This window comes from Rhodnius prolixus, unplaced genomic scaffold, assembly GCF_049639745.1.
Source record: "Rhodnius prolixus isolate KJV_2025 unplaced genomic scaffold, Rpr scaffold_5, whole genome shotgun sequence".
Taxonomy (NCBI): domain Eukaryota; kingdom Metazoa; phylum Arthropoda; class Insecta; order Hemiptera; family Reduviidae; genus Rhodnius; species Rhodnius prolixus.
In genome coordinates, this window is record NW_027411624.1 from 40,241,435 (window position 1) to 40,264,957 (window position 23,523).

At 33.0% G+C, this 23,523-nt stretch overlaps 1 protein-coding gene and 3 non-coding genes across 19 annotated transcripts in view; all 4 read left to right on the plus strand.

Annotated features, from left to right (window-relative positions):
• The window catches only part of Root (ciliary rootlet coiled-coil, rootletin), a 105,044-nt gene that overhangs the window by 67,916 nt on the left and 13,605 nt on the right, over window positions 1-23,523 (plus strand). For 12 of the 16 annotated variants that reach the window (XM_074136209.1, XM_074136205.1, XM_074136213.1 and 9 more), the window contains 24 exons: window positions 6,712-6,801; window positions 8,676-8,882; window positions 9,927-10,114; window positions 11,302-11,467; window positions 11,538-11,747; window positions 12,450-12,596; window positions 12,675-12,853; window positions 12,959-13,070; window positions 13,167-13,403; window positions 14,855-14,991; window positions 16,647-16,807; window positions 16,906-17,036; window positions 18,043-18,210; window positions 18,704-18,898; window positions 19,395-19,571; window positions 19,658-19,840; window positions 19,922-20,114; window positions 20,740-20,923; window positions 21,174-21,349; window positions 21,441-21,626; window positions 21,721-21,965; window positions 22,230-22,445; window positions 22,519-22,836; window positions 22,932-23,266. In XM_074136209.1, coding sequence (XP_073992310.1) covers window positions 6,712-6,801; window positions 8,676-8,882; window positions 9,927-10,114; window positions 11,302-11,467; window positions 11,538-11,747; window positions 12,450-12,596; window positions 12,675-12,853; window positions 12,959-13,070; window positions 13,167-13,403; window positions 14,855-14,991; window positions 16,647-16,807; window positions 16,906-17,036; window positions 18,043-18,210; window positions 18,704-18,898; window positions 19,395-19,571; window positions 19,658-19,840; window positions 19,922-20,114; window positions 20,740-20,923; window positions 21,174-21,349; window positions 21,441-21,626; window positions 21,721-21,965; window positions 22,230-22,445; window positions 22,519-22,836; window positions 22,932-23,266 — 4,541 coding nt within the window. Of the gene's footprint in view, window positions 1-6,250; window positions 6,272-6,711; window positions 6,802-7,610; window positions 7,776-8,675; window positions 8,883-9,926; window positions 10,115-11,287; window positions 11,468-11,537; window positions 11,748-12,449; window positions 12,597-12,674; window positions 12,854-12,958; window positions 13,071-13,166; window positions 13,404-14,854; window positions 14,992-16,646; window positions 16,808-16,905; window positions 17,037-18,042; window positions 18,211-18,703; window positions 18,899-19,394; window positions 19,572-19,657; window positions 19,841-19,921; window positions 20,115-20,739; window positions 20,924-21,173; window positions 21,350-21,440; window positions 21,627-21,720; window positions 21,966-22,229; window positions 22,446-22,518; window positions 22,837-22,931; window positions 23,267-23,523 lie in introns of those variants that run through there. The other 4 variants (XM_074136216.1, XM_074136212.1, XM_074136217.1 and 1 more) reach the window with 4 other exon arrangements.
• On the plus strand, window positions 1,672-1,790 carry LOC141459030 (5S ribosomal RNA). Its single transcript, XR_012461367.1, has one exon. It is a non-coding gene; the product is annotated as a 5S ribosomal RNA (ribosomal RNA).
• LOC141459041 (5S ribosomal RNA) lies at window positions 5,181-5,299 on the plus strand. The gene has a single exon (XR_012461370.1). It is a non-coding gene; the product is annotated as a 5S ribosomal RNA (ribosomal RNA).
• On the plus strand, window positions 9,063-9,181 carry LOC141459008 (5S ribosomal RNA). Its single transcript, XR_012461358.1, has one exon. It is a non-coding gene; the product is annotated as a 5S ribosomal RNA (ribosomal RNA).

Below are 23,523 nucleotides of genomic sequence, written 5' to 3' on the forward strand. Positions count from 1 at the left end.
TGTTAAAGACCTATGTATAGATACTATATTCATGTCGACCTTCATTAGTATGATATTGTATTCAACACAGCAACAGTAATTTTATGAAACTTATAGGTCTTCTGAGTAGAAATGCTAAGAATGATCACGAATATCTCCAAATATTAAATGTTGTACACAACAGCACATACGAACATTGAGTTTTGTATTGAGCTTCGAGTTTGTCTTTAGCCATATGACGACCTAGGTACACTTGGACATATCAGCACATACATTAGTGTATACGATTCTCCTGTTTAGACACCATCTAAGCATGCCACATTAATCCAATAGTTTGTCTTACTATGATCTAATCTTACTAGTCTTACTCTTCTAATCTGCAACTTCCATATTGAACACCTGTCTCCGTAGTCTCCTTCGCAAGTTAGAACACACCAAACTGATCTAATATTTTTACACTGTAAAATTATTATTGTAATTTTTAAACTGATCTAATATTTTTTTTTTTTTGGCATTGGCTTTCGCCATTCAGCCAGCATCGTCTAGGTGCTTATCACTAGCATATCATTCACTCTCCATTCTTACCTACAAATACATTCGCTTCACACATTCATCATTCTACTATATACTGCTATTTACATAAACTACTGCTAATGGATGGATCAGTACTCAATATTCCTGCCATCCTTATAGCTTAACCGAAATTAAAATCACCGTAATCCTTCTCTAATCATTTTTTTGCATTCATTCTAATCGACTATAACTTTTAAATACATTCACATTTCATTGCAGATTTAAGATTTTTTTTTTTTTTTACTCTACAACCAAATCGAATCACTTTTAATATTTACATTTCCGAATTCCTGCTAACTATTTCACACATATTCAATGTTCCCATAATTCGAATACCAAAAAAAAAAGACCTGTCTAATAGGATGATGCGTCGTCTTACCAAATCAATGGTTCATTAAAACGATATTCACATGTTTTAACAAGCCTTCGTAAGAGTGGACAATTTTCCGCAAATAAAATGTATCTGGCATGTTAGTTAGCTTCTTACATTATTTAATTATTTTTTTAATGATTTAAGGCGCGTCAACATCTAAGATTATTGGCGCTCGGTGCTTTTTCCATTGCACTGCCGGCCTCCGTACAGTGTTCTCTCGTAACAGACAACACTGTCCATCATTGGGACAGTGGAGCTGTAAGAAGCACCTAGGAAGAGAAAATCTAAGGGCCAGCAGCTGGATTTGAACCCGGGACCTCCGCGTGGGAAAACAATACGCTAACTCCTTAGCTAATCCCTTCCCTATATTTAATTATTATTTGGATGTTTGTATAATCACTATTACTAGATCAAATTTCGGATTCTATTTTATTCTCATTGTGCGCGCTCCAAAAGCTCCTTACCATTGTTACTGGCATTTATTTTATAGAACATGTTTTTCACCTCGCTAAATTTAAATTATTTTACAAGATGCAACTTTTATGTTTATTTTAGGCCCTGAATTTACTGCTGCATTATCTCATTATTGTAACATTCACTGTGAGATAAGGTACTTTCTGTTATTTGCAAGTATTAATAAGGTTATTTTAATTTAAATGTTAAAATATTGCTCAGTAGAAATAGTTGATTGTCTATTCTATTTGTTAGAATTACAGCAATCATGTCAGACTTATTGAATAGCTTTTGCCAACGGCCATACCATGTTGAATACACCGGTTCTCGTCCGATCACCGAAGTTAAGCAACATCGGGCGTGGTTAGTACCTGGATGGGTGACCGCCTGGGAACACCGCGTGCTGTTGGCATTCTTTTTTTTTTTAGACATTTTTTTAAAATAAAATTAACAAAAACTATTCAAATGTCTCTGTAAAAACTGTAATAGTTTCTAATATTCTCAAGTAAGGTAGTTAAACAAACACCTATTATTACTCTTTTGTCAGACTAGTATTTGTAAAGTAGTATCGTTGATTTTAATGCTTGCAGCATTCATGTTTTTCCTTGTTCAAACTGAATTCGAATCTTCATTCATCTTCGGAGGTTGGTTCATCAGTTAGATACACTTAAACAAGTTTATGTCCCCCACTTTACTAGCTGACTGTTGATTATTATCAGGAACTGCGGACCTAACCACGTTTTCAGTTTCAAAAGTTACAGCAACATTATTAATCATCCATTAAAGAATACTATGCAACATTCGTTGTGCCAACGAAACTATTGCGAGAGAAACTGCTGCCATTGAGATAGTTTTTCTAACATTTGTAACCCAGCAAATAATCTATTTTATAGATAATCCTTTTTTCTTTTAAGAAATTGTTTTCTGAAGTTTGAGAACACCTTGATTGTGCGCATAAAAAGGTACCTTGAGTTGTAGTAGCAATATCAAGAAACTCCAGGACAACGCTAGAACAAATTTCTGAGACTCGTAACAGACTGTCCACGAGGCACTAGAATTGACTCATTCCACGGAGACTGCGTCCATTATCCCCTGGTTCACTCCTATATCCAAAAATCGTCTGCTCAAACTCCTTTCCACCCTTTACTGTCATCATAATCCACTCTGCGCCGCGACATAGCCTCCTACAGATCCTTCAATTCTCTACAGACACAAAAGAATAAAACAGATACTCTAACTCTCTACACTAACTGCGGGTTTTTCCTCTCCTTTTTTCCCTACATTCCTATCCTACTCTCTTAACCTTACTCGTTCCTCACTTGTTAAGAAGGTTAAAATGTATTATACTTCTGTATTTATTTTATGTATATAGTATATTTATAGAATTAAATATTTATTCATTCATTCAGGTACCTTTAGCAACTCGAATAAAATATTATTTCTAATGTTTACACAAACGTACAGAACAAGTACTATATTGTATTAATTTTATTTGATTATTTTTACTCAAAATTTTACGATGAATTAACATTTTTGACTAACACACATATGGAACATGTAACCATCCTGACTCAGTCAACGTTTGAAATGGATGACGGCAACGTTAGTCGAAATCTCTTCATCAAACTGAATAATCTGTGAGGTACTAATTGTTAGAATTAAAATATTTAATTCTTATGCATTTAAATCACAATCTTGTTCTATAATTAGAAAATCAATACCTCAATAGTTCTTCAAAGAGAAATTAGATATCGCTATCAATAAAGTACTGCCATTTCATACACTCGGTTCTTGCAACGATGAACGCAGTAATTAATCAATTAGTGTGTGATAAGAAGAGGTCAGATCACTGGGCAGTAAGGTCGTTGTTATATTTTTGCATCAATATCAGTTGTTTTATGAAAATATAAACTAACAGAAGATTAAAGGATCATTTTTATCATTTGATTAATTGATGCATTATTGTCAATAAATGTGTCACTTTCTACGAGCCGGCTTGGGTTTGCCCGGTACAAAATTTTAAGATTAAGAAGGGATTAACTATGTGGTTAGCGCATTAGATTTCCACTCGAAGATGTTAGGTTCGAATCCAGTCGCCGGCACTTACATTTTCTGTTCCTAACAGCTCATTCTCCGCTGATGGCAGTGTTGTCTATAAGGAAAGAACACTTTTTAGGAGGATGGCATTGTGTAGAAGAGGTTCAGGGCGCCCCTAAGATGTCCCAGTGCCTTAAATCAAAAATAAAACTAATAATTTATGGACCCTTTTCACTTCCCTATTATGTGCAGGTTTCTGCTACTACAGAAATAGGGTGACGCCAACTATGGCCTTGAGTCCCGTATGGAGGTTTCTGTTTTATTTTTAATACAATTTTTTACCGAGTACTCATTCAAATTATTCTTAAATGACGCCACAATTGAGATCTTCCAGGTTTGGTGAGTCACCTTTATTTCGTTGGGAGAGGTTGAGATGTAGCCAGACGATAACATGTGAGCTATGATTATTGCAAATCTATTATCTTTGACTATTGACAATTATCTTTAGTTTGTGGCTATCTGCCTTCGATCAAAAGCATCATTTAATAAAGTGAGATCGAAAACACTTCCCTTTCTGTTGATAATTTTTTTTTTTTTAATAAAATCTCAGGTCTACAATCTCGGAAGTGATTGGTACTAAATAGAACACCAAGTATGGAGCTTCTTTTGGTTTTTCATATCTGAGGTTTTCACACTATATCTATCTAAGTACATAAACCAGCACTATACTTCTGTCATGCTTAGACATATAAGTAAATAGCTGGTACACGTATACTAGTCTACTTTTCTTGAGTTCCCTTTCTCCTGCGATGTATTATTTACTTTAGTACATGCGCTTTTCATGTTTCCCAGTTACTATTTATAGTTTTCATGGATCTAATAATGCTGACATTCATTTCGTTCTATTACTGTAGTAGACCTTCTCGCTAGTTTAGCATTATGTTCACAGTTTGTAAGTAATTTCATCATTCCTCTATTTTCTTGATTAATTAATTGATTATAGATTACAGAGGAAGTGGCTCAATAAAAGCCTAATCCACTGCGAGATCAGAAAAGTATTATGGCATCCTTCAGAGCAGTCTGCGAGTCCGCAAGCAACTAATAAACTCCTTCGTATTTCATATTTTCTTCATTATTGGTGGCACTCACCTTCAAAGACAGGCTGCATTACGCATAACGTTATTTTTTTAAGCTTTACAATGTGATAAAGAAAACCTATCTCAAGTCATTCATTCATTGCCTTTATTAAAAGGACTATTAGCCTCTTTGCTTGTCAAACTTAATTTCAAGGATTTTTGGCTGCAAAGTGAAACGTATAAAGGCTTAGACAATTCATTCTTTCTACCCTTCTTTGATGTTGCGTTTTATTAGTTACTGCGTTCCAAAATATTTAAACTTTACTTAATTGCTAGAACGCTCAGACAATATTCCAGCATCCAAGCTCTACAGGTACTAAGAGTAAGACATCTTAATTTTACTTCGTGGCTGTGGTTTTCTATTATTTAAAAACTGTAGTTTCTGCTTTTCGATAAAGCTGAAAGCTTACATTACCTCATTATTGTAACTTTCACTTCACAGTGAATATTAATATATTAATTCAATATATTATCAATATTAATTCTCACGATACAAGGTACTTTCTGTTATTTGCAAGTATAAGGTTATTTTAATTTAAATGTTAAAATATTGCTCAGTAGAAATAGATGATTGTCTATTCTATTTGTTAGAATTACAGCAATGATGTCAGACTTACTGAATAGCTTTTGCCAACGGCCATACCATGTTGAATACACCGGTTCTCGTCCGATCACCGAAGTTAAGCAACATCGGGCGTGGTTAGTACCTGGATGGGTGACCGCCTGGGAACACCGCGTGCTGTTGGCATTCTTTTTTTTTTTTGGACATTTTTTTTAAATAATTAAACAAAAACTATTCAAATGTCTCTGTAAAAACTGTAATAGTTTCTAATATTCTCAAGTAAGGTAGTTAAACAAACACCTATTATTACTCTTTTACTGATAAAATTAGCACGTCTGAACTAGTATTTGTAAAGTAGTATCGTTGATTTTAATGCGTGCAGCATTCATGTTTTTCCTTGTTCAAACTGAATTCGAATCTTCATTCATCTTCGGAGGTTGGTTGATCAGTTAGATGCACTTAACCAAGTTTATGTCCCCCACTTTACTAGCTGACTGTTGATTATTATCAGGAACTGCGGACCTAACCACGTTTTTAGTTTCAAAAGTTACAGCAACATTATTAATCATCCATTAAAGAATAATATGCAACATTCGTTGTGCCAACGAAACTATTGCCAAAAAGTTTTGGCAAATAGTTATTGCGAGAGAAACTGTCCGCAAACCAGTTTAAGTTTATTAAATTTATTTCCTTATTTTTTATTTTATGCCTTAAAGTGTAGTTATTTTGTTCAAAGGAAGAGATCTACAAAGTTTGAAATAGTTGTTATAGAAATACGATAGTTGATCTGAAGTGGATGACAGTTGTTACATGATAGAAAGTTCTTTTACAATGTTTTGACAAACATGCAAAACTTTTGTCTCACGTCATTTTCTTGTTATTTGCTAAGTTCTTTTTTTTTCTATATTTGATTTAACATATTTCTAACTAGCAATGTTATTATCATTAAATTTATCATCTGTTATTCGTGCAAATAACTTTCAAAATCTAGTTTTTGTATTTATTTGAATGAAAAAGTACGTGCTAATTTGAGCTAATCTTCAAATAGGGTTGAACTAAATTCAATCACATCATTGCATGTAATGTTGTGAATAATAATTCAAACATAAATTGTAACGTGAGAACCTTATTTACTTCGTCCATAAACATTTCAGAAAAGTATAAATTTTTGTGCTGTTTTTGTATAATGCAAATTGAAATTATATTTACCAGATTTCATTATTATTATTCTTCAATAAATATAAAATAAATTCATTTAAATACTCTTTAAGTTTGGCACTACTCATTTCCTACTTTCAGAAGTCAGTAGAGATAGAACGTCTGAAGTCGACGTATCTCTTTTGATTTTTCTTGTCCTGTATAATTGATTTTATAGGTGAAATCCCCTGGGTTTTTCCATAGTACGTATCTTAATAATATGGAAATAGCGACATTTTTTTCTGGCATCCCCTTACGCTTGAGTAATTATTGAATTCCGACGTGGGCCACAACTCCCAAAATTTAATTATTTACCTAAATAAAGTGGTGTCTTGGTTTTTTTGATTTAAGTTGAAATTTATTTTTCAAAATTTATTCCTTTTGTTTTATTTTGCTTTCAGTTCACAAGGAAAGATGGGACAAGCTCCGAAGGGCACACATTGGAAAGGAAGAGACCCCCGTTTATTAGACCATCATTCATCAAAAAAGAAGTAATATATTCTCTTGTTATAATTATTTTTAGTAAGCACAATATGAACGTGAAAATATTAAACACATATTAGATCAAAAACGTTTTATTGTTACTAAAAATTTTTATTGTTTACATACTACAAAATACAATTAAAAGATTATTGAATTAATCTAATTAATAGGCTGTTGGCTATGTTCATAGGATTATCAAAATTAGGCTGAAATATTTCTTAGTACACGATTAGCAACTTAGTTTCCGATCATCTACAGTATCTTGGGAGTGCTTGGTTGGGTGATGTTTTCATTTCTTCATTGTGTAGTACACCTCATCGCTTTCTGTAGCTGTGAACTGCGCTGGTTGTTTCTTTAGATGCACCTATACAGTTGATAATGTAGCAAGGATAATCGACAAGTATCAGTCTTAATCTTATTTCTTGAAATGGTTAATATTATTCGGTACTGAGTTAAAAAAAATATTCTAAGATTGTCTGCAACAAGAATCTATTAGTGAAAACGGACTAAGTCCGTAAAACCCAACAGATTTGTGACGAAGTAATAGTTTTGTTTTTACTCTCCAGTTCTTACTAAGAAAGATTTTTCATTTCCGATCTAAATCCAATTCAGAGAGTGGAGTAAACAAATTAATTTTTTTTAAAAAGAATGTAAATGTTGCGTTTTGATTGCAACTTAAAAAGAAATATTAACTTCAGTAGAAAAATTAAAGTTAATAAATCCTATTGGTGTATTCAAGATTACTAATAAAGCTAAACGGTTACATTCCAATAGTTCTCTCAAGGATATAATGTCGAAAACATGGCTACGGTCGCCAGGCAACACGTAAATCTAACCTTGTAGTAAACATAACCTTCTGTATTATTTAGAAACATGACTGACCTATCTACAGAATCAAATTTGTTTAGAAAGTAGTGAGTTCAATGAATCTTTCACTAAAATTTATACAAGATGCAGTACGCCAATTGGTACATTGTATGTAGTAAGTTTTGTAAATTTTGTGTTTTTTCTTTTGATAAACGTTTAAAACCCTTAAAAACCTAAAGTTAAAGTTATTCTCATACTGTAAGTGATGGCACATTTCTTCTTTTTTTCTGTCTCAAGCTGCATGCAAGTATTCCCAGTTTAAAATCAACACTATCTTTTTAACGTAGCTTTAATTTTCTTTATTGATTATTAAATCGGGTATCTCAATAAGATACTAATATAAATGACTCATACATTTGTATACTCTGGTTGTCTTAGTTACTTCAGTGCCAAATCTTATGGAACCTCTGATCACTTTACTTGACAAGGTTTATTATTATATTCATAACTTTTATTGTAATACAATCTCTTACCTCAGAATGACGCAAAATAATGTTAACAGAATAAGGCTTGTTTCTTCTTCGTAGACATTAAGTAATTGAATTTAGCCACTTGACAGAAAGAAATTAAGAACCGTTAGTGACGATAAGTAAAAATAATAATGATTGGCAGGTTTGTTCTGTTCGTTCTTATATTAAATACTACCTATTCAACTTTTACATTACAACTTGATATTACTAAACCTCACGTGAATCGCTCTTATCAGCATCCATGTTGCCCAGTAAAATTATATTTTTGAATTTATTGATAAATAAAAGAATATTGAATGGTTAAAATTGTTCTGTTAATAATACAAATGACTTTTCCGTTTTTGGCACCTAGCAACAAGTCAAGATCTTAACAATTTGTCATCTAACATCCGTTTTCATATTGACTCATAATCAATACTATATTCTTTCAGTTCTTCGTAGTTACTAATATACATACAGTCGAAACTCTGGCGTACAAACATTTAAGCTGTATGAGTTTTTTGATAGATTCATTGAATATTGAAAATATTTTGTGCACTTTTTAGCCTGGGCGAACAAGGATGGACGGGGCGTCTCGTTCTGGAGGCAGTATCGCCGGAGATATTGAAACTGCTCCAGAGTATCTCTCAAGACAAAACATAGATCTGAGACGCCGGCTGGAGGATGAAGCTGCTACATATCGTCGAAGACTTGAAACTTACAAGCAAGCACAACAACAGCAGGCTGCTTTAGTTAGTCGATTACAAGCAAAGGTATCGTTATTGTAATTGATAAATGGTGTATAAAAAGTTTTTGTTATGATGTTTTTGGTTTTCATTGAAGCTATTAATTTCTAATGGAGTATAGTGCAGTGGACATTCAGTTTTCTTTAATTTTTGCACTATTTATCTATTATTATAGAGTAATAATGGCGTCTGAAATTATGTATTGTCGCCAACGGCCATACCACGTTGAATACACCGGTTCTCGTCCGATCACCGAAGTTAAGCAACATCGGGCGTGGTTAGTACCTGGATGGGTGACCGCCTGGGAACACCGCGTGCTGTTGGCATTCTTTTTTTTGTTCTCCTTTCTTTTAAGGGAGAATTAACTGAAATTTTTTACAGAAAATGGATACTTATTTTTCCCCTTCTTATGAAAGGTCGTGGAAAACTTGCTCAATGCATTACTAACTTTCGGACAGTTTCCTGTTGTTAAGATGGTTCAAATAGAGTGACTATGACTGCTTCAAGTAGTGCATTCTTTACTATTGTCAAGGAAAAATGTTCAGGATAGAAATTCCCTGATTCCCCCCGCTAGGTTAAGTAGAAGGGCAGGGTAGCTTTTGAACATCCCTTTTGATCCACTCAGTTTCTTGATTATTTGGGAAATAGATTTGATGTGAGCGTATGTTGCCTAAGATGATTTATTTAATGGGTGTTCGTAATATTACTGTAGTGATTACAAATTGAAATAAGAAGTTACCTGCAGATATTTTAGCAGCTTTAATAGGTTTGTTCCTGTATAAATTCTCGTTAGTTCCAACACCTTACTTTTTAATAACAGAGACTTTTTCCCAATTTTTGCAAAAGAAGCATCTGGATCGGTCTAAACATCCATTATATTTACAATAAATATATTTGTAATAAGATTTTCAATTGTCTACTCTTTTAACCACGTCTTGGTTTATTCCAGATGCTTAGTGGTTTTATTATTCAGATTATTTTAATATTCCGATGATATTAGCTTCGTTAGTCTCTACATTAAGACTTAAACCAAGATTTTATTTGTAAAACTTCCTTTGCTCTGGTCCGTAGGTGCTACAGTACAAACAGAGATGTTCCGAATTAGAAGGTCAAATGGAAGAGGTATTAGACAGACCTCCAGTGGTTGCTCCGCCTGGATCAGCACTCGAAGCTGCACAACTGCAACTAAGAGAGCTACGAGAAGAAAGAGTGTCCGACTTAGATACTGCCCTCAGAGCTTTACACGAGGAGAAAAGAAAGTAAGTTTTATATAGGGAACGTTTTTATTCTTTTATCTATTCTTGTTAGAAATAGTCTTTAAAAAAGGTGTTAGTAGTTGCTCTACGTTTCCCTAAGATTTGTTTAGTTAGGGATGTTAATTTTAGGTGTCGTTTAATTAGCAGTTCAAAAAAAAATGCTGTACAGTTACGTTTTTCAAAACCGTCAAAATAGAAGATCAAGTTTAATTATCTAGTAGACAGTTTGTTTCATTTATTTTGCAGATATTGTTTCTACTTACTGATTCAGGGTAATATTCCTATTAGCCATTAATGAAAATCATAGCCTTTTTCAACTTTGTAACCTTGAAAGTGGAAAATTTGATGGGAAGAAGGCTTTGCTACTTTTGTTTTAACCATGAAACCATGGAAGTGGTTCTAGCATTACTTAATGAAAAGACTACCAAATGAGTAGGGATTAGCTATGCGGTTAGCGTGTATTGGATTCCCACGCGGAGATCCTGGATTCGAATCCAGCTGGTGTTTAGAGATTATGGAAAATATTGTTTGCTCTTAAGCCAAATGCAAATTCGACAACATTCAAAAATTACCAGTCACCTGAGTATAATAACCTTACCACTTAGCATAGCATAGTAGCAGCACTTGTAAACTATTTACGTATGATGAATCGCTGTTTGGCAACAAGTTATATGTATCTAAAAATGATATCATTGACAACTAAGTATCATCAAAACAAATACAATATTATTTAGAGTATTTTCGTCGATTATCGGCAAATTTGTTTACAATCTATGCCAAGTTTAATATTTATTCTCATGCACAGTCTCAGTGTTATAAGTTAGGTACATCTTAAATTGAAGGACACTTCTCTTGCTTAAGATTCAACGAAAATCTAGTAAAAATTAAAGACATTTTCTTACGTAACAACTAAGCCCTTCTAAAATCAATTCATTACATTTTGCTCAAGTCTTTTTAAAGTTATCAGAACAACTAGCATTTTAGTGTTAACATCCTAAAATATTGTAAGAAATAACATAAACGCAATTAAATTTTCAATAATAATATAAAATAATAATTAAAAAAAAGAACATGCAAGCTTATTAATCTATTCAGACAGACTCTGAACATATGGATCATTGGATTTAAATTCTATAAACTGTTATAGAGTAATAATTGATTTGTATAAAAATATAGTTACTTGAATCTAGAACAGAAAAAATGGCCCAAATAAATATGACTCTGAGACAGCAGCTGGAAGAAGCTCATGAAAGTAATGAAGCTTTAACATCAGATCTTCAGAAATTAACTAGCGATTGGGAGGTAATGAGGGAAGAAATGATTATCAAAGAGGATGAGTGGAAAGAAGAAGAACAGGTGAGATAATTTTATTGTTCCTATTATTAATTAATTTTTGTTTTTCCTAAGTTATGGTTGTTTATTTTAGTGTTTCAACGATTACTACTCTAATGAGCATGCTAGGCTGTTAAGCCTTTGGCGCGATGTAGTCGCTATGAAAAGACAATTCACTGAGATGCAATCAGCAACCCAAAGAGATCTAATAAAAATGAAAGCGGATTTTTCAAATACAACCAGAGATCTGATGGACAGTTGTACTGGTATTCATGTGAGACAATCTAGATACCATTTGGCAGAGGTGAGCAGATTTTATTAATGTATGTATTACAACTTTGTTTTATTTTCACTTACTACTCGTAAGAAGTATCTGGTTCTATAAACGTGAAAAAGTGTCGTTCTATATGCGTTCAGCGTGTCTCAAAATCAGAAGAAAAAAAATCTCGAGACTGTAATAATCGGAACACCGTAATAAGTTTTGGTCAAAATTGAACTCCTGGAAGTGACGTTTTATTGAATCGGATTTTTCGTTTTTTTTTAATTTTCTATGGAGTCTTCACTTAAATCTTTTAACTTTCGCTTGAAACACAATCCCATAAAACTTTCTCACTGGGCATACCTTGGGTTGGAGAGGTAAAAGCTTAAGTTGTGAGAAACTTTCATAGGAGTTTTAATTTTAAAGAAATGTGTTCTTTTGTGTTTTTTTTTGGATTCAAATCTTTCAAATTTTGGGATATTCATTTAGGAGCGGGATGAATTTAGCTTCCTTAAAAAGGGCTATTTCATTGAATGTACTCGTTCACTTAATAGTAATTGCTTTACCACTCATCATTCGATTGGATCTTGATCTCCTTGAATAATTCTTTTAGTGATTGCAAACTGTCTCTCAAGTGAGGGTCGGATACTTCGGGTTTGAAATTAATTTTTTAAAAATTGATTTTAAGGACGTGTTCATACCACAGATATTGTAATTATTTTTATTCTTGTACGTTTGAAACTAAAGGAGGAGAGTAAACAACAAAATGTTGAAGAGATCACACAGTTGAAGGAAGCGTTGTCACAGTTGAGAGCTGAAAGGGAACAGATTGCTTTGGATGCTAAAATCAAAGAAGAAAAGATTCAATCATTGAATAAGGATTGTCGAAGCCTAGTTAGTTGAATTGATTTTTTTTTATGAAATAATTGCTCTTATATACCATTCTGGTGAATTCTAATTGCCCAATTTTAGGAAGAAAGATGTACAGCAGCCGAATCCACTATTGGAGATGTAACTAAGTTACAAGCAGAATTGGAGTTGTTACAGTCGGCTCTTAGAGATATAGCTCATGCTGTACTTCAAGATGCTGAAACTAGAGATCCTGACACCCATCATGTTCATTTAACACCATCACAGCCTCTTCCACCTAGGTTAGGACGCTATGTACAGCTTTTTCTTTTAATTACTTTGAAACTTTGAAATCTTGTCCCTGTTTAAAGGAACTATAGTGATTTCCAAAATTTCGTTCGTTTTAGATCTCCTAAAAGAATTCAGAGAACACCCACATCTCCTATGTTTGTTGAAAGCACGATATCGGCTGTACAAGCAGCTTTGCATAAAAATCAGTTGCAAATTCATGATCTTCAGGTAATTTAAAAAAAATCAAAACAGAAACACGAGTTCAGTTTAAAGCTGAAAACAGTTATTGTACTAATCTTTCTGTCCTTATTGTTTTAAATAAAGGTAAAATTGGCCAGTTGCAAGGAACAGTGTTCTACATGGAGAAAACAAGCTGAAACTTGTGAAGAATCTCATAAAACGCTTGAAATTAGATTAGCTGAAGTAACTGCACAATTGGACACTACTAAAGCTTTAGTAACACAGTTTACACAAGAAAAAGATATGCTGCTTAAATCTTTAGATTCGGCTAGAGCAGAGAAGAACGCCTTGGACAAGAACCGTATCGAAATGAACGCTATGGTAAAGAGAAAAAAAAACTGCTGCATGCTATAGAATTCTGTGTTGATATTAGCTTTTCAGTCGCCTCTCATCTCAGCTTTAATTTTCGAAATAGTTTTTTAGTCGGATCAACCTGACATTTTGTAAACATGACGTTTATGCATCATGTTTGATGATGCATAGAAATCTTAAGCTAATACAGTCAGTGACATTGTTAGAGAGTAGTTTCTGTTTTTGGATGCATCTTTGCTTTTCATATTATAGTTTTATTTGAGATTACGTAAGTCCATATCACGATGGAAAACTAAATATTTCAAGATTATTCAATGCCGTTGGTTTTATTCGTCACATCATGTTTATTTTGTTTATGACCTGTTTCGGGTTTTCACTCTTTATAACAGGTTTCACCACAACTTGATTCATCAGTTTGCTGTGGAGAATTTGAATTCCACATGTGTTTCGGTCATTCATCACACTAGTTGACCAGTCTCTGCCCTAAACTGATTATTCAAGTTCTGATGTTCGGATAAAAATCCGTAACCGCTCAGAAACATAAAAACACAAGCGTTCCACGTCTGATAATAATCAACGATATTATTCAGCAATTTTGGACCTAACCATATTTTCAAGTATAAATCACCATCATCCATCGTTACAAGAACTCTTTTAAGTTCTATCTGCTGCTGCTTTTCAGTGTATGAACACCACCACGGCAGCTCACACCTCCCAACTCTTCGTGATTTGCTAAGCTTTTTAGACCTCACCTTTTGCTAAAAGCTACATGTCACAAACCAAATTGGAGCCTATTTTCGTTCCCATAAGTGGCACTTACTGTTGCTAATTTTTTTTGGAGGCCTTCAGTCTCGGTTTCTAATGCGTTTTGGGTTGTAAAGTTTTCTGGAATGATTGTGGCTTGAAATTTAAGATGTTAAGACGAAACTATAACTAGAATAGAATTAAGTATGTATATTTGTACTTTCTATTGTACTAGAACTTTTCACAATTCTCCTGCGGATCATATTACTTATCTTTTATCCTTGTTAACTCTTGTTCTGAAATTAAGAACCGATCAGAGTGATTCTATTCACTTTGTTCACTCTGCTGTTTCTCAATAGCAAACTCGTTGTTCATAGGGAGAGAGGCTTTTGTCCGTTTCATTTATTTTTATTAACTATTCAGAACTTATGACCTATCGGCTAGGTCATCTTCAGGGCTTGTACTGATTAAGAGGTCATAGACAGTAGGTCGAAAGCTCGATTTATTAAATACAATTATGAGTAAAACTTAACAATAGTTTCTCTTCTTTTTAGATGCATAAATTAGTCACCAAAAATTAATAAATAAATGTCGTAGTTCTAAAAATACGTTATTATAAATGTTTAATCTTGTTTAAAAGATTTAATTTGATTTTTAACATTAATGCAATGTAATTTACGTTTGATTGACTGATTTATTTTGTGATATCTAAACAGCTAGACAGTATAAACACGGATTACGAAAAAGAGAAGAAATTGACTGGTAAATTACAGAAGATAGTGGACACATTAGAGGATGAAAAATCTTATTTATTGGGGGAAATTGAACAATTGAAAAAGGAAGCTGGAATAAGGTACGTATTATTTGCTGAACAATTTTTATTTGTAATTAATTAACAATTTCATTTGGTAAATACCAATTTTTTGCTTTCTCTTCCTATTGTTGGTAAGAGGCCAGTATAAATGATTTTATTTTTTATTTTGTTATAGTTCAACAATCCGATTAAAAAGTAAAACTGATAATCTGATTTGTTGTGAAAAAAGAAAATCTTCTTTTACATTGTGCGACAAGTTTGATTAATATACGACTGCTAAACAAAATAAAAATAAATAAAAATTATCAAGATATTTAAATTGGTACTTGATTTTCGCTTTAATCATTTTAAAATAAAAGTTTTTGTGTACCAAATATGTTTTATTAATTTATTTTTAAGAAATTTTTTAGGTTTTTCTTATTGATAGTTTAATTATAAGGGAAATTTCAAAGTTATATGGATAATACATCGCGCGGAGTTAATTAGAAAAGGAACTTGTCGGAAAAGAAGTCGGTCTTTGAACAGCCTCCGAAGTTACAATTTGGAGCTAGCGTTGCACACAGTGTTTTCACTAATATTATTATTAGTATTGGTACACCATTCATTCTACTTTTCGAATACTTTGTCCTAAATCATTCTCATTATATTCCGAGGGGAGATATAGATTCAATAAAAAAAACAATGGCGCATGAATGAAAATTAGAACATTTGTTGTAAGACAACTACGTGGTATTTAATTAAATATTTCATTCAGAAATACATCTCAGCGTCTAAAAACTTTCTTTCCAACCTAATAGTAAGAGAACTTACCGCGTAAGTGTAGATTTTCAAGACTGTAGAGTTCAAGTTTCGTTTTGAGCTCCCACAGTACGAAAAAAGAGGTATTTAATAATTGGTTTATTGAGTTGTTTATCGTATGTTGTTAGATAATGTATTGTATTTGGCCAGTACACCTCAAAAATTAAGAATCGTTAAAATTTTGAAAATTGATACTTAGCTTAGGGAGACAGAATGCTAAGGTCTGTAACTTTTAATTAAAAAAACTTACCAATCTATTTTTTTTTTTGTACTTTTGGGAATGGATTATCCTTCTAAAATATCGTATCAGTTCAGGGCATAATATTAATTAGAAATTAAATATTTTGTCAAAATTCCAATCAAAATAACAACTTTACTCAATTGTAGTAAAGTTAGTTCCAAACTTTTCTTTTTTTTTAACTTTGTATTCAGTAAAAGGATCAAAACGTTTCCCAAGTAGCCCATTTTGACTGGGTATCTTTAAGCTCGTCTCTTTAAAAGCCGTTCTAGCATTTGTATGGTTCTTAAGCCTGATTAATATTTCGGGAAATGAGATCATACTTATCACCTATACTAATGACAGTTCCGAGTTGGACTAAAAATCAGACCTCCGTTAAGTGCAAATGTGCTATATAGATTCTCGTTTTGATTTTCTGGATAGCGTCAAAAAGTTCCCATTTAAGGTACAACTTAATTTAGACTATGACACTTGAGGGAATATTAATTTTAGAGTGGCTCTGGGTGGAACTAGATGTTACGCATTCCTTTAACGGTGTAATTTTATTCCAAGTTTAACTTTATTGTATTTAAGAATATTATGGAAGGAGATGTTAAGTTTTAAAAGTTTTGTTGATTTGTTAAATTGTCAATAATTTGTCTCAATATTTTTTTCGCAGAGAAATGAATTTACAAGGCGAAGAGGATAGATGCAGCAGGTTAAAAGAAGAGATTCTAACACTAAGAGAAGAATTGAATAAAGCGTATCTAGCTAAAGATCTTCTGGAACAGCAGAAATCAGAAACTGATAGTCTTCTTTCACAGATTGATAAAACCAGAGGTTAATTGTCTTTTTAAAAAAATTTTCTCTCCAATAATTCACTTGATTTATTACATTTTTATTTTTGTGTAAAAAAGTTAAATAAATTTCTTATACAGGTGACATTGAATTGGAATTGGAACAGGTACTTCTTGAAAAGTCTGATATGCACGAATCTTTGGCTAAAGCTGAATCCCTCGCTGCAGCACTGGAGGCGGAAAAGAAGAAGCTGCAAGAAGAAATGAAAAAGGTTGGTAGATGTTAATTGTTTGGTAGGTGAAAATGGACTGTTGAAAGAAAACAAACATATACTTCTTTCTTTTAGATCGATCTTGTTCAATTGTAATCTTGATCTGACTTTAAAGTAATCCACCCCAAAAATAGTTTTATTATGTCCATTGACAGCAAACCCCAAGTACTTTAGGCTGTTTCCAAAATATCTAAATATCTTTTGGCCCAAACTTATGAGCTATAAGTTATACGACCCCCGCATTTCGCCACTGCTAGCGATGAGTTGAAGTGGCTTTTTCCTGTCTATCGCCGCCAGTATTTTTTGGGCTTCATTCCTTTTTCAAGTCATCCAGTCTCAAAGGCCATCCTGTATTTTTCCAACTCTTTAAGTTTAAATCCTCGATCCATTCCCGTAATACTCTGTATTCCCTCACACCGTACCTCATCCTTTGACAAATCCTCCCTTATACGTGCTACCTCTCTCTGGAACTCCTTGCCATCATTTGTCCGCCATGCTCCTACCTTTTCGATCTTTAAATCCCGTCTATTCAGTTATATCCTTTCTATCAATCTTTCTCCGAAATTTTAATTGTTTTAATTTATTTCCTTAATTTCTGTTGTTATTTTTATTTTCACTTTTTATAAATACTTACGTATATTTTCTGTTTAAGGCCAAACTATTAAGGCCTCTAATTGCATCTGTTTTTATTCTTAGGGGACAATTGTCCCAGAATAATAAATTTCTTTTCTATTTTATTCTGTTTTTCTATAAAAAGATGATGTTCCCTGCGATCCAGCCAACTCACTTTTGTTTCTAAAGTGTAGGATTTAAACTCTTTATTAGTATCTTTTTTTGCCTTAGAATTAGCTTATTGTCTTCTTATGCAGAAAGAGAAGACTTTAAATTTCCCATTTGTTACAAAAAAGGGACTAGCAAATAAGTATAGGCGTGGAAGAAAATAAATCAATCTTAGTTGTGTAGCATTTTCTAATTAAACTAAACATTGTTTTATTTCCTTCCTTAGATTTTAGAAGAAAGAACAGCTCTTCAAAATCAAGTAGCCGATCAAAACAGTGACTTAGCTTCATTGAGAAAGGAAATATTACAAGCTGAACAGATGCGACTTGATTTGGATTCTGAGAAAGTGTCTTTACATGAAAAATGCAAATTCTTAGAGATGGAGAAAGAGAAAGTAATTTAAATTTATTTAATTATTTTTAAATTCTCGTAATAGGTAAGAAAAGTATCTTTAGTCGTGCCATGTTTAGAGATTTCATTTAGGTACCTTGAGTCTGATCAAGTGCTATTTAGAAGTGTGTGTAACCACAACCGAAAGTAATATTCACACGTGGATTATCTTTCTTTGAGATTTTTTAAAAAAGTAATCCTTCTATTTAAATTTTCTAATTTTATTGCACTAGTTTTGGTCTACAACTTTTTTTTAAATTAATTTTTTCCAGGACAATTTGATTAAATTTCCACATTACTTAATGGGGTTTTCACTTTTTTAGAAAATGCCCCTAAGTTTTCTCTAAACTTCGTATTTGTGTCAAAAGTTTAAATTTGATCAATTATCCTGAGGAAAATTCTTTTTGTGCAAAATAAAGTTTGTTAAATATTAGATAACAACTCGACCATTGTAGTAAGAAAACTAAAGTTATAATTTAAATTTCATCAATATTTAGGTTGAACTTGAACTTGGACAAGTAGCACGAGAAAGAAGTGAATTAAGTAATCAGCTGGCAGTTGCTGCAAGAAAACGGGAAACATTAGGAGAAGAAGTTTCGAGAATTAAACAACGTTTAGAACAAGCAAATGAAACAAACGCCAGGATTAACAGAAGTTTAGAAGATCTTGTAAAAGATGCGGAAAATAAACAGGTAAAAAAACCGTAAATAAAGTAAATTGATGTTAAATGACCCTATAATGAATCGTTCGAATTTTTATATATTTCTACTTTTGATTAGGAAAATTTTGTGTTTCGTTGCAATCGCTATGTTGCGATATGAAATCTTTTTACCTGATATACCCTAAAATCATGAGTAAAAACAAAATTTCTTGACCTAAAGGCAGATTTTCCAAGTTTTTTTTTAGTTTCACGAAAAGGGCTTCCGCGGTTTCTTTAGTCCTTTGAATTCCTTACTACTTTAGTAAGGAATTTTCGCCGAGAAATGTTACTATATGTACTTCTTTGCGATTGTCGATACCTCACAATAGAGAATGTCCATTTCGTAGGTTTCTCATTGATGTGATTCTCCTATATATTGAGTAAAGAATTCCCATGTTCTAAAGAAAATTAGTTATGAAAATTATAAGAAGAAAATTTGATAAGAGCAAAGTTAAATCCATATTTTTTTCCCCGCCTTTTTGTTGTAGGTACTGTTGGAGGGTCATGAGAAAGAAATTCAACGACTACAAGAACAAATAGCATCAATGAGAGCTGATAAGGAAGCATTAGAAGCGACTTTATTTGATTGTCAGACCAATGTGGAGAATTTAGATACAAAAAGAAATCAGTTAGAAAGAGATCAACAAGAATTGTTGGTCTATCAGGTAGGACTCTATTCTGTAGCTTCGATTTATACAATCGTGCTGTAATTTTGCAATTTATAATTTATAGTATCCTTATTTTTTTGTAGGAATCATTGAAAGGAGAAATCAGTAAACTAAAATCAGACTTGGAATCATCAGAGAAGAAAGCACAAGAAACAAAAACTGCTCTACTTCAGCAGTCTGGTTCAATGGAGGGTGAATACAAGCAGACGATTGCTAATTTAAAAAAGAAAATGGACGAAGCTGTTGCTAAACTTAGTGAAGAGAAGGTGTATACTTTAATAATCTAAAGTATTCATTAAAGTTAAAAAGAAGAATAAAATACTAATAATCCTTTGTTACTTTGTTAGGAACAAGTGAGAGCTGCTTTAGAAAAGAAAGCATTAAGTAGTTTGGAAACTTTAGCCAATGAAAAAGATCAGGAGATAAAACAACTACTGGAAAGGATTGCTGCTCTACAGCAACAAATTGAGAGTACTTGTCAACAACATGAGGAAGTGCTGCTGCGGGCTGAAAGTGAAAAACAGCAAGCTTTATTGATTGGTTAGTTCTTACTCAGCGGTTTGTTTTGAAAAAGTTATCGTTCTTATACTTCATCTTTCATTTTTATCCGAATTAATCTTAGTTTTTGCGACGAGATCTTAAGATCTATTAATGGTGACCTAGAATTTAGAAAGTGACACTGGTTAACGTTACCGCTTTATGTGTAACATAAACCAATTATTAAATCATACACGTAAAATACTTTATACTACACGTCTATGTTCTACAACCATGTTCCATCAGCGGCGCCCAAAATGAAACTGTGAAGTTTATTATATTAGAGTTGATGCATTTTAAAATATTTTTGGACTTTTTTGTAAGAACTATCTGTATTTTTCCTTATTATGGAATTCCATTCTATTTTACTAAAGCAGAGGTATTGTACCTACCGTGCTTTGGAATTCTCACAAACATTTTATTTTTTTTACATACAAGCTATCTATTGAACTGTATACTCGTATTTTTTAATAATAACATATGCAATTTAAATTGATTTTTAACTAATAAATTATGTCTACTATACGTACTATTAGGTACGAGTAAATGATATTGAGCAATTTCAGTATCTTACTGATATAATACTTTTTATTTTATTTTAAAGTAAACAACTATATTTGACTTGCAGCTCAGCAAGACCATCAAGCAGTTGTGGAAAAATTGGAAGAGGCAAAGAGAGAAATCGAAGCAGAACGTCAAGCACACGACCGAAATAGAAGAGACGCGGCTGTTAGAAGTGAACAAGATAGAGCAACAATCAACTCGTTACGAGATAGTCTTAACGCAACTAATGCCAAACTAGATCAGCTGAGGTTTGAAGATTGTCTTTTTCAGAAACTTATTAACGTAAATATGTTTTAGATTTTATTAAATGTTTTTCAAATCCATTTGCTCTACTGAAAGTCACAAAAAAAAATAGATAAATAAGTAAATATTTAGACCAAGGTTAAGAAAAAAAAGAGAAGATTTTATACCAAATAGTAATTGCAAAGGAGTGTTGTACACTATTGAAGATAAATAATAAAAAGTGATGGATTGATATCTGGTCTTATTTGTTTACAGAGTAAGATCAGAAGAGGAGAAAGGTATGCTGGAAAATAGATGGCAGGAAGTATGTAAAGAAAGAGATTCTGAGACTCAACATTGTGAAGATCTCAAGCTGCAATTACATCTTGCTGAAGACAAAGTGGATGCACTACAAGTTCAGTTAAATGATACAACACATAGGCTAAAAGATGGTAATTATGTATAAGAATCTTATATATCTTTAAGCAGTCATTTACCCTTAGAGCAAAATTATAATTTATTCAAAAATTTATTTATTTTTAGTCGAGAATACACGAGATAGCTTGTTGAAGGAATTGACTGATGTAAGAAGGCAGCTTGCTGATGCAACTTTTGAAAAAGAGAAATATAGCAGCTCAAACAAAGAACTCCGAGAACATGTGAAGAGAGTTGAAGGACAGAAAAGAGAAGGAAATCGTTCACTGGAAGAAGCATTGCAAAAGATAACGTGTAAGTGGTAGCTCAAGTTAGTAAAGAAAGTTCGTAACTGATGAGTGAATTGAGTATTTTCAAATAATTTATTTCTTAAAAAAAACAATTACAGCCTTAGAAGACGGCCGAAGAAATCTTGATGTTGAACGTGGTCGCTTGCAGACTTTAGTGAGGGAACTTGATCGTTCATTATTGGAGCACAAACAGCAGTTGGCAAGTCTGAATGACGAACTATCTCAATGTAAAGAGATGATTGGACAGAAAACTGCGGAAGAACGCCAGTTACAGGCAAGAATTAATTCTCAAGCTGAGGAAAGAGATCGTGCCCAGCAACAAGTTCATCAGCTTTCTAAGCAGGTATTAACTACTTCGTTTAGTATACGAGTATTTTTTTCACTTCACTTCAACTTTATTTTTGTTAGTAATCAAATTTTCGTTTTCAAAATTAAATCATCTGCGTTCCAACAACTTTAAGTTGCCAATTGATTTGTATTCACCGTTGAATGCGCCTCTCTGTTTATATATTCTTCTGTAGACTTCTTTACGTGTGATTAACTTGTGTAAGTTCGGTCGGCATAGTTCTTATAAGCTCAAGTTGTCATTGCCTATTGAAAATGTTAGGTATTGGAACTGGAAAACGCAATTGAGACTTCTAGAGAGGAAGCAGCTAAAAATAGGAACAAAGGAGATGAAGAGGAAAGAAGATGGCGAGAACGAGAAGAAGAATTATTGATGAGATTGGAAGATAGCAGAGCTGGCGAAAGGAAATTGCAGGATCAGTCGCATAATCTTGAAGTGTGTCTTGCAGATGCCACTCAACAAATTCAAGAGCTGAAGGTTAGTTTTACTTATTTACTTATTTATTATTGAAATTGATCTAAGCATAATTTTCCATTTTATCTAACCTTAGGCCAGACTTGGAGGATCAGAAGGCCGAGTAAGGGCTTTGGATGCGCAGCTGCAACAGCTTGAAGGCCAAAAACGTGAAGTGGAGCAAAAGCTTACTAGTATTGGTTCTACATTGCGTAGAATTGCTGGTATCCAATTAGATGGTACGGTGAACTTACCATACAAACTTCTTTCTCCTACTAGAAGATGGAGTCCTGTAAGGGCTGCTCATCAAGAAACTTCTGATGGTTCAAGAGTACCAGCCCATGACGTTGTTCTGGACGTTGATCCGGAATGGGTAAGAAAAGGAGTCAGAACATTGATGCAACAAGTGGCACAAGTGAGTAATTCTTTAGAATTTAACAATTTTATAAAAATATATCCCTTTCAAGAACTTTCATTATCTAAAAAGCAATATTAACAATAAAATTTCAGGTTGAACGTGAAAGAGATGATCTGAAGGCACAAGCGGGTGAATTGAAAAAGCAAATGCGCTGTCAGACTGATGAATTGACCCGTACGGAATCTAAATTGAATGCTACACTAGCCGCTTTACGAGATGCTCAGGAAGAAAAAGGCAGTCTAGAGGCTAGACTTGGTCAGAAATCAGCTGCATTACAATCACAGTTGGAAGCTATGCAGTGTAAATCTGAAGAATCTCAACATTTACAAGATCGATTGACAGCTGTTGAAATGGCCCTCAGAACTTGTCACGAGGAAAAAACTTCGTATGAGGAAAAACTGGAAAAATTAAGACAACAGGTCAACAGGTATGAATCGATCTTAATATTTTGTTTGACCACTCTTTTATGTAGTTCTTTGTTGAAGATATTATTATCACTCGGTTTGTTTCTTTTCTTTTGATTTTATTCTTATAAACTCATGTTTCTGCACAACCTGGGCTAGAAGCTTACGTTTTGAAGAATTATTTGTTTTGAACCTATGGATAGTAAGGATCTATTCCAATTCCAACAGTGATGGACTTAAAAACCTACGACTTAATAAAAAATTACTTTCCTATATTCAA